General features: G+C 37.6%; 1 protein-coding gene across 5 annotated transcripts in view; it reads right to left on the bottom strand.

Annotated features, from left to right (window-relative positions):
* Positions 1–8,565: 8,565 nt before the first annotated feature.
* The window catches only part of LOC125227891 (partitioning defective 3 homolog), a 69,806-nt gene continuing 66,694 nt past the window's right edge, over positions 8,566–11,677 (bottom strand). For 4 of the 5 annotated variants that reach the window (XM_048132284.1, XM_048132282.1, XM_048132283.1 and 1 more), the window contains one exon: positions 8,566–8,816. In XM_048132284.1, coding sequence (XP_047988241.1) covers positions 8,678–8,816 — 139 coding nt within the window. In that variant the 3' untranslated portion in view covers positions 8,566–8,677. The remainder of the gene's footprint in view (positions 8,817–11,677) is intronic. The other variant, XR_007177236.1, reaches the window with a different exon arrangement.

Genomic DNA, 11,677 nt, shown 5'->3' with positions numbered 1-11,677 from the left:
AAATGCTTATAACTGTGAAAGTAGGCGAAATCCATATGTTTATATGACAAAAGTTTATATGACATTTTACTCTTCTAATATTATGAGGAATAGGTACGCTGTTAATATTAAAGCATAGTTAATTTAGAATTGGTACGCGATGGGAGGAATTTAATTTTTAAATGAAAAGAAAAAAGTAAACAATATTTTTTATTGCAGAATATAAAAGATCGTTTATTAATTTATAGCGTGTCACATATATTTCAATCATTCAGTATGTTTATGCACAAAATTACGGACTTCTCTGAAAATAGTATTCATCATCCTCTGAACAAGATTTTCATCCATCTTTTTTGTCTGTTGATTCCGTGTGGACCGCAAGGAGTGGATATTTTGAATTATTTTGCCACTATTATTTAATTGTCCTTTAATGAAATAATGATTTGGGAAATAATTATTGCCTAGTGGTTTTCTGGAAATTCAACAATTTAGCAATCATTGACCCAGACCAAGGGGATTTTTCACGTATTTGTTCACAGTGCATTTTCGCCGGTCAACTTCCATCATCAGTAACTTACAAACGCAAAAAGTTAGATCAACCAAATTTCTAATATAGAGTTATCAACGTATTAAAATTAAGATGTGATTATCAGTTTTTTTTTAATTTTTAAATATATTTTTTTTATTCATCGCTAAACGCGTGCCAATACTATGTTAACTATGCTTTATCCGGTTTCCTCATGTTACACGCTGTAATTGAGTATGTCTACAGAAGATGGGATAGGTTTGGTGTATACAATTGCCATCAGATGTATCGAAGCGATCAGGGTGCTCACAAATATCTGAACACGCCTATATTGTCTAGGCGATAATGCGTGTTAGATATTTTTGCGCGCTCCGGCTGCTCAAGCCTCGTAGCCGAATGGCATTTCTGCGACGCGAAACGCCGCAGAAATGTATTCTGGCTGTGTCGCGCCAATACCCAAGAGCGATAGAGATATATAGCTACGTAAGAGATCTTATCGTGAGCGGTTGTACATTCGGCTACGCACATATCAGAATCCAGATATATCTGGCGGCAACTGTACATTACTTTAAATGTAAAAAAACTGTCTGATTAATATGATAGCTAATTAGGCTATCGTAATATAATAAAAATGAGAAATACATTAATAAGTATAAACATCATTCCTTTACATAAAGGACAGTAAAATATAGGCTACCTACCTACCTTTATGGTAGGAAATTATTTTATTTGCGTTCACGACGAAAGTTACAAAACTTCAGCGAGACGTTTAAATCAAAAGTTTTATATTGTTAGTAACTTTTCCTCGAAATCCGTTCTCCGAATTCACGATCACTCGACCTCTGGTATTTTCTCAGGTTATAAAAGAATTAAGTTGGCAACTTTAACGTTTATTTACTCTCGAAACTCAGAAATCTATTTAAGGGATTTACTGCACGTGAGATTTTAGAAGGGCCTTCGGTTTTCGTCGTACGTAAATGCCTTAAAAAATATTAGTTGTAGTTTGACACACACTTCAGGCAGGCAAACATGGTCGCGCGATAAATTATTATTTTCCCCTCACTAGCTCGGTAAACGTATTTTGTCCTTTAATACCAGCGGGTCGCATTTTATCCACTAGTAAAGTAATTTGACCTTGAAAAATTATTTTAAAATTGATAAAAGTAGGTGAATCTAGTAATAAAGATGATTTACCACCCGTGGAATTACTGGAAGCAGTGATAAACTTTGTGTTACACTCGGGTGCAAATGTATTTTACTTCTCGTGTGTTAAAAAACTGGTTCGCTATTCGATAAAACTATATTATTTCGTTTTTCAATACGTCAGTCAGTCGTCTTTTTCGCACTATTACGGCCTGATGTTTTATCATTTATCTCGCGACCATGCTTGATGCCTGCCTGAAACCTCACGCTCTATACACCTATGTGTAGGGGCGTGTATAGAAGACAATTTTTCACGTAGAACAGCCACGAGGCCACAATCCAGAGATAACAAGGTCGCGACAAAGGGCAAGTAGGGGCTACTAAAACAATTTGCGATAACTGAGGCAGGCACGCGAGCTGCGGCCTTGCCCTTCCTTACGATGTTCGGCAAGCATTGTCAAGATAAATGGCACAAGGTACCGAATTAGAGTCGCTTCACATCATCCGATAAGATCCTTGTAGGTACAACCGCCAACAGACATATCGTAGCGCCCGAGGTGCTCAAAATATCTCAACCCGCACTCTAGAAATCTTTGACAATTCGTCTTTGCCGTTGGCCGCTCTGATATAATGCCGACCGTAGGTGGCACTAGTACAAGTATTTAGGTACAAATTAGTCCTGGCACTCGAAGTCATAATGTTAGATTCGCTATCTAGGTACAGACAGAAGCTGTGAACACAGTGGCTTATGCATAATATCAATAAGACATCAGGGCGGAGCGTCGAATATTCCCAACGGGTTCCCTACAATCAAAATACAAAACAGATGCCAAAACCCTTTTACCATCGAAAATTTTCACGCCCCGCCACTGCTAGACATATACATCTACCTCTAAGTATCTAGATAATTATACTTAAATTGTAGTCAGGTTTATCAAAAATGACAATCTTATGTCGACAAACGCCAATTAAAGTGATAAATGTTACAGCCTATTAAGGTGACAGACACACACAAAAAGACGCGTGGTGATGTTTCCCTAAACAAAAGTTTATTTCCGATCCGAATGATGTCTATCCCATACATTACAGATCTTGATTTTTTCTAAAGTCCTTCCGATATATCGGATCGAATGTGAAAACGGCGTAACGGTTTATTTTATCTCTCCAGATGAATGAATGTTATATTCAATGAGTTACCTAATTCCTTTTATTACCTACCTAACGGACCAATCCGGCAGATAGTACCGGTTGTGTTGTGACACCGATATGTGATTGACCGAAATCGGGGCAAGTCAAAATTATTAACGTATCTCTTATGAAGAATGTTAAAAAACCTTATTTAAGTGTATAGCCTCTTGGCGCCCAATGTACTTTCTGAAGTACATTTGGTTTCAATGGAATTTTAACTTTCATGTATAAGTAAACAAATAAAATATAATTTCTTTTGTTCCTAAAATTTTTCTAACAAATGAAATTGAATTCAATCTCAAGTACAATAAGAATCAAAATTCCCTAGCAAACATTTTGTATGGTGGGCGCTACGAGGATAGGTAAAGGTATGTACGTAGTTTATATTTTTAATATCATACCTACTTACCTACTGAAAATAAACATTAATCAGTTTTTTTTTTACCTATAAATGTTCAAATATCGTCCTAAAGGTTCTTTAATAAAGAACCTTTAGGACGATATTTGAACATTTATAGCTTTATGAATCCTTCTTTCTTCGAGTTCGTATATGTTTAGAGACTTTAGAGTGCAGGCAGATACAACATATTTCATTGTTAATGTAATAATGTAAATGTAAATAGAGTATTTGTGACGTGTTTTTTTTAAAATTACTTTTGTATTTTTATGATTTTATGTATTCTTAGTTACACAGTGCTTTGGTTTTTTACTGTCATAAGTGTATAACGAATTTGAAATAAAATAAAATAAAATTGTTTCTCCAACGTCCGCATAGAGCGTCCCATACTGATTTAGCGACCCCACCAATGATGTTCGCAAACATCATACTTTTGCTGGTTTAAATAGAGAAGGAAAATAACACATTTTTATACCACCGGTGACGTTCATGGCAGCCAACATGTTAAATAGCCGGTTTCCGATAGTTTCAGTAACAATGTAACAAAATTTTAATCGTAAATTCGATGTGACGCGTCTACCTATGACGCACTGCGTAGACAAGTTTGTTTTATAAGCACCAGTTTGCCGTCAACGCATATAATGAGTTTGGTCCATGTTTTTTTAAAATAATTTCTTGATAAATAATTTAACAATTCTATGTATTAATTTCAATTCAATGTTTTCCTTAAGGAAAAGTAAATGAATTGATTTTTGTAAGTAAACACGCGATTACATTTCATCATCATCATCATCAGCCTATCGCAGTCCACTGCTGGACATAGGCCTCCCCAATTTCACGCCACCGTTTCCGATCTTCGGCTGCTCGCATCCAGCTGCTGCCAGCCATCCCGCGCAAATCGTCGCTCCACCTTGCCTGAGGCCGTCCTACACTACGCTTGCCGAGACGCGGTCTCCACTCAAGAACTCGTTTACCCCAACGGTTGTCGGTTCTACGGCTAATATGGCCAGCCTACTGCCACTTCAGCCTACTGCCACTTCAGCTTGCTAATACGGTGGGCTATGTCGATCACTTTGGTTCTCTGCCGGATAACCTCATTTCTGATTCGATCCCGCAGAGAGACGCCGAGCATAGCCCTTTCCATAGCCCGCTGAGCGACTTTGAACTTGTGGACCAGCCGTACCGTCAGTGTCCACGTTTCGGCCCCGTACGTCATGACGGGTAGGACGCACTGATTGAAGACTTACGCGATAACATTTACTTGCTCTCAACTTGCATTTAAGTACATATGTATATTTTTCACAACTCTAGTCATTTTACAAAAACTCTCTTCGGCCGTGTTTTAATTTACCTCGGCACTCGTTACGAATTTCCTTATGTTGTATTGTAATTAGAGCAATTCTTAAATTATACTCTATAACTACTTGTGCCTAACTTTAGCTCAATAGGTTTTGTTTGGGTTCATCTGGCGAGGGATTAAAAAGAAAATATTTATATAATGACGATAGTACTTGTTTTATTTAAGGTACAAGATGGCCAATTTAACAATTTAAAAAATGATATTGTCTACATAGCTATGTACCTAAATATTTACAAAGACAATTGATATTATCGTATAAACACGCAAAGAACATGTTTCACATTATGTACAAAATTATGGGCACTTCGATGCAAACACATTTGCAATAAAACTAATCTCTATAGTTTGTTCTCATTCATACCAAATATATTTCTTACACGATTATAAGTCAGGTTTTGAAATTGATTAAGTATAATCCAATCTTTATAATATACAATTTAATCTCAGTAAAAATCCATAATTATATACAACACTAGGAATATGTAATTGTCTAGCTTTCTCCGAACTATATTTAATCTAAGTAAATTATTATAACTAGTACTACATATAAGATATCACAAAACAGGGAAACTGTGACGCTGAAATCAGGCCAATGTACTAAACATAAGAGCGTCATCAGACGCGAGTCGACTCGATGAAACTCGCTTGTCGCACCATGATTCTAATACATCAATGGAAAATATGAGTTAAATAAATAAATTATTCAGTCATACAAATTCTATGTATCTATTTAGTTTCAGATTGCGTGTCCAAACTTTTGTTTGGAGACTAATCGTGAATTTAAAGCTTCTTCATAATAAACTTACTATGTAAACTAAGATAGGTGACAAATAAGTATTTCTTGCTAGCGAGTATTATCGAAACACTCATTTTGCACGTGTTTTTTTTTATATATTTAAACCATTTAATTCAATATGTATATTTTCTACTCACCGATAAGAAAATATCAATACCCAACATTTTAACCAGGAATGTTAGAAATGGAATAAACACAATCCGTTTATAGTTACTTACTCTAAGTAGATTATCTTTACGTGGGTATAAAATCACTGTCGCTATTATATGTATTGCAGTATGTGCTACGTCCCCATGTAGAGACAAAAGAAGCCATTTGACTATTAGCGTACCATCTCTAGTCTCCACTTTAACACTAAGTGCAACTAAGCGCACAAGAGCTGTTATTCTGATTTTTGATTCTAATCGGTCCCAAACTCGATAAGTAAAGAGCTGGTTTTAATACTCTCCTAACGATCAGCCTTGCAGTTGGTCGTGTGCAGATGTGGTCAGTGCTTGGCTTAAGGTGCACACAGCTTATTAACCGACTTCAAAAAAGGAGGCTTACACGGTGCGAGAACTCGCATGCGAGTTTAACTACATTGTGCTTGTGTGCTTGTGTGTAACCTAACCAACAGATCGCTATATATTTAAAATCACAAACGGGTTCGCACGCCTTTTAAGTGAGCCCTTAGGTTACCTTCACAGGAGCAACGACAGGGCCAAGCGTCGTAAAACCGGCCGTTATATTGAAGATGGCTCAAAAATTGTGCCCATAAACTATTAGCTCAAATAATTAGAGTAGGTTTAGTTCATGGAGACAGTATCGTCTACGTGTCTACATGGGGACATAGCTGAACAGTTCGTTTTTTAAAGAATAAAATATAAGATCACAGTGACTCGTCCGCCGCAGGTCCAACCGGAAGCGCTCACGCGAAGTCGTTATTGCGGTCATAAGGAGGTAATGCTAAATTACTTTTATGTAACAGACTTTATGGGGTCGTTTCGTTCGACGTGGTAATAAATTTTTGATTAAGGCGAACGACAACCTATAGGTACTATACCTAAGGTGCTTTAGTCTCAATTGTTTATTGAAATCGTGGAAGTTCCAACTGTTTAAGTAAAGAAAATAGCTTCAGTATGATAACAGCCTCCTTAATTTTTATTTAAGTATAATAATTTTCAATGCCTTGGCAGTTAAGTAAGCAGTTACAAGTTATTCAAAGATATTATTATTGAATTAGAATGAGGCCTTCAGAAAGAAACAATTTTAAGAAAAAAAAAACTTTCCGTTCCTTACCGCAAGGAATTAAGGTGCCATATGTTTTACGAGTAGCTGTGCCAGGTCTAATTATAAGACAAATTCAGGAAATTAAGTAGGTTCACGTATTTTTTAAACTAAAAAGACTATAAGACGCCCTTTCCTGTTTATACAATTCCATGTCCTTATTATAAAAAGCTTTTCCTTGAAGCAATCGAATAAAAACGTAATTATTACGATGACTATATAATAATAGGTAGTCACGAGATACCTACACCCAGGTCAACCTCGCCCTATAATCGTTAATGTGACTATACTTATTCAAAGTCAGGTTTGCAGACCACTGAATCAATAAACTGTGCCAATTAACATTTTAATAACACACTACGGGCAGGAAAACCCAAAGAATGGTCGCTCGTGTGACAAACACGAGATCTAGAAATCGTGAGCGTTCAAGGAGATCAAGGTACCCAGCAAGGACAGCCAAGATTCCAATCATTTATCCAGCGATATGCTAATGTCTCTCTGTTGTTCTCATACGGAAAAGCGATATAACTAATTAACTACGTTACGCTGTAGAGTGTGAACGATCGGCATCTTCTCTACGTGCCCTGTCTTCGGTGCCTAAGCCAAAATTCCAGACATTTGCGCTCTAAAGAAGGATACACTGATATCGCTGTCACACTAATATGGAATGATATAGAGAGATGAACATTTTGCTCGCTAAGGCGCAAACGATCAGGGTAAGCATCAGTGTTTGTGACCATTATGAAATATAGAAGGGAAACTAGACTGCTAAATACCTACTCCCTGTAATATTCCTTAGTTACTCGTAATGTCAATATGGTCGCTATCTAAGTGCTGTTACCTGTTAGTCACGTCAATCATTATTTAATAATGTACCTATATCTGTGAATAAGTGTCATTTCTAAGCAATGCTATTATATTTACCTTTTTTTATATATTTTTTATGTAACTGGAGCTTCTAGCCCATAATACTTGTTAATGTTTGTTTATGTACCTATGTCAACCCTATATTTCTGATTCATAATACATAACAACAACGCTAATGCATCCCTTTTAAGGGATCTTACAATAATTACCTTCGAGCCTTCGGTTATTAACAAAGTTCCCAAGAAAACTACAACATATGAAACAGAATCATTTTTCTAAATATGTATCATTACAGTAGTTAGTTATGTAGATAACTGCAGGGTAGTGAGCTGCAAAATTGCTTGGAGAAAATTATCAATGAAATCATTGATCAATTCACCATGCATTTTTGCAGCTCACTGTACCATTGGCTACGGTCCAAAATCGTTTTGGATGGACTCTGGCTCAGTCAGCATCAATAGTAGCAGATGAAACAACGCACCAAAAGTATCTGTCATCCTGAATAACTTTTCTAAATGTAGCTAGCTAAATCTATACAGTTCGTGGTCAGAAAGGCAAAGTTTAGTTATGTTTTATATGTGTACACACCATTTATTTTTCTTTAGCGTTTATAAAATGTTACTTTTGAAGCTTTATTTGATACTTACACTACTTTTGAGGCTGTCGGTACTTGATACCTACGTTAGATAGCGCGGTGCACTAAGGGCCCGTCGCATCAACCACAGTTAACTAGACACTTAACGTCACACAGCAGAAATCTATGGAAATTTCCAATGAAAAAAAACTTGCGAACGTTTCAATTCGGTAACGGACAGTTTGGTCACACCTCGGACACTGGCGATCAAATATATGAAAGAGGCACGTTCCTAGCACACAGTCTAAGCTCGTGTAGGTGAACGCGTGCCATGCTTGTATGAGTGAGATTTGACTTGTCGACTGTTCGCGTTTTTGACAGGCTGTTGAGGTGTGAGTAGCCGAGAGCGGGTGGGCGGCACTTTCAGCGGGGAGCGGGAGTGGCCATACTGTACGATAGTACTCTTTATTATACTTATTGTGGTTTGGTGCAACGGACCTATGGCCATTGGACAACACAATTTTTGAGCCCTGTCGGCCTTTGAAGTGGCATATTTCCCTAAAAACTACAGGTACAGATCTTCAGTGGTAATGTGAGAGCTTGCCTGGCCGCTTGGGGGCCGCGCTCTCGTACTCGTAGTAGTTGGACTGCGGCCGCGGGGCGGGCGGGTCTCTACAGGAGCGCTGCGAGTGGTAACCAGTGGTAGCGCCTACACGGCGGCTGTGGACAAGAAATCATTGTGAGACAATCGAAGTAACTCTTTGGTTTCAATGAGCTCTAAATTATCAAACGCAGTGCGGTCTATTCACACGGTGTAAGAACGCATATGCGAATTTATAATAGATAGCGGTATTTCATTAATGTGCTGAAATGTCCTAACAATTTCCTGTAGTCGACTTTGTTCACCCAGCTCAGATCCTCAGATCACCTGGGTGAATTAGGTAAACTATAAATATACTTTGTTCACCTTAACGTCATTGTCAAATTCGAGCTAATGTTTTCGTTTACTCTGTTCACGTGGGTGCATAAGGTTAACTAATCGTGTACTTTATTAACTATGCCCAAATACAGGTGAACTGAGTTTACTGAAAATATATTTGATATGCTTATGATCTAAACCTCAGGTGAACAAAAGGTGAATTAAATATTCTTAAAGTAAGCTTAATTCACCCACAATTGGTCACAGGTTCATTAAATATACTGTCCGTTTACTTTGTGCGCCACAGGTGAACAAGGTAAATCATGTACATATACTAAAAGTTTACTTAATACCCCCAAGAAAAACATTAGGTGAACAAAGTATATTTATAGTTTACCTAATTCATCCAGGTGATCTGAGCTGGGTGAACAGAGTCGACTACAGGATCAATTTTATGTAACCTCAAAATGTAACTTAAATCACAAGCGAGTTCGCGTGGTATATGTACGTACTAATTTACTTTGTGAAAGTAGGTGGCGATGTAATTAGCTCAATAAGGTCATGACAAATTTCAACATAATTTTACAAAAAACCACTATAAGATTATTCACACTGACTGTTCATTCCCGTTTCAATTTTTTGTTTCCAGTTTATCTCGAGATTTTTTTTAAATTATGTAGATAGGATGTAAATTTGAGTTGGCAACAAAGTGTAACGCCCCATTGCTTTACCTATATAAAACCTCATTTTCTTTATCTTGACCTGATTTTATATCACTTGACCCTATAAAAACAAATATACTTATTGTTTTTACTTTTTATTCAAATGGCAATGTGAAATGGTTGTATACTTACAATTGTGTTCCCAAAATCGATTTAAGGTCTAATCACTTTATATTGATCTCATCTATTGTTTATTTAAGTATGTTTATTTTATATTACGCTAATATCGAACTAAATTACTGCTATTGATCTCATAATAGCTTTAAATAAGGTCACAAAAAGATGCACTATTGTATTTTTATGTTATGCTGATATTAGTCTGAAGTTCTTACAAAAGCATTTATTAAGGCTATTATAACATCAAATGATCCAATATCGCTCTAATATATTACTAAACTACTGCTATTGATCTTATAATAGTTTTGAATAAGATGAAAAAGGCATGTACTTATAGTGTTTTTATGTTATGCAGATATTAGCCTGACATTCTTACAAGAGCTAGTTGGGGCCTTATTTACCTCTTACAAAACTAGATGTTATGGTTTTTTATATGATTAGCCTCGTTTGAGGTTGTTATTCTCCAAGAAAGTAACTTACAGAAAAACATTCATGATACATATGCAATAAATATACCATTTACCGTTTTTAATTGAATTTTAAAATGTTGTCAGACTCGCATTATGATTATATTAGTAACTAATTTACAATTATAATAAAGCTGACATCACACGATGGGACTCCACGTCCTGGTTTTTATAGGTTTAATAACTTCCATGACATGGCGACTTTAGCGATACTTTATTTTACATTTAATAGCATGGCAACATCGTTAGTTAACGAAGTGGTTTGTGGTGTTAAGCAGGGATGTGTTCTGGCGCCAACTCTTTTCGCTCTTTACTTTGCTGTTGTCGTCAGAGATGCCTTACAAACGTTAGCGGATGGCATCCGTATTCGTTTTCGCACTGATGGCAGTGTGTTTAATCTAGCACGACTGAAGGCACGCACGAAAATATCTCAAGCCACTATTACGGAGATAATGTATGCAGACGATCTTTGCTTCGTGGCGGAATCCCCGGAAAGTCTACAAACGCTTATGACGAGTCTCAACGAGTCATGTCAGCGATTCGGCCTTAAAATTAGTGTCAAGAAAACCGAAATCATGGGGTTGGAGTCTTTAGCGCCCGCTGACATCAGGCTTCGCGATGACTCTCTTAAGCAAGTAGACAGATTCAGATACCTGGGGAGCACAATAACATCCAAGTGCCACCTTGACGACGAAATTAACAGCAGAATTGGAGCGGCTGCCGTTGCCTTTGGCAAACTGCGCGTCAAGGTGTTCCGATCACACGATATTAAGCTCCAGACAAAGATCTCTGTATACATGGCAGTAGTTCTGCCCAGTCTCCTGTATGCCTCTGAAACATGGTGTCTTTACCGAAAACACATTCGTACATTGGATAGGTTTCACCTTAAATGCCTGCGTGACATTATGAACATCTCTTGGTCCGATCGTGTCAGGAACACCGCAGTACTACGCCGTGCTAATGTCAGCGGCATTGAAGCCTATCTGATGCGACGACAGTTGCGATGGTGTGGTCATGTCTCCCGTATGTCTAATGACAGAGTTGCTAAGCGCATCTTCTACTCAGAGTTGCAAAGTGGCAAGCGGAAACAGGGCGGCCAACTTTTGCGCTACAAAGATGTGCTTAAGCGCCACATGCGGAGATGTGACATTGAACCATCGCACTGGGAGACTTCGGCACAAGATCGGCCGAAATGGAGGCATACAGTGAGAACAAAAGTGCAAACCTTCGAAGAACAGAGACGAGTGGAACTTGACGCCAAGCGCGACGAGATAAAGGCCCGACCACCTGCAGCCATCAACTATAATTTCATCGGAGGGGTGCTGACATGCAGTGAGTGTGGTCGTACATTTACTG

This window comes from Leguminivora glycinivorella, chromosome 7, assembly GCF_023078275.1.
Source record: "Leguminivora glycinivorella isolate SPB_JAAS2020 chromosome 7, LegGlyc_1.1, whole genome shotgun sequence".
In the NCBI taxonomy this organism is placed as follows: Eukaryota; Metazoa; Arthropoda; class Insecta; order Lepidoptera; family Tortricidae; genus Leguminivora; species Leguminivora glycinivorella.
Note: the sequence above shows the minus strand (reverse complement) of the source record. Positions and strands in the feature narration are given on the sequence as shown.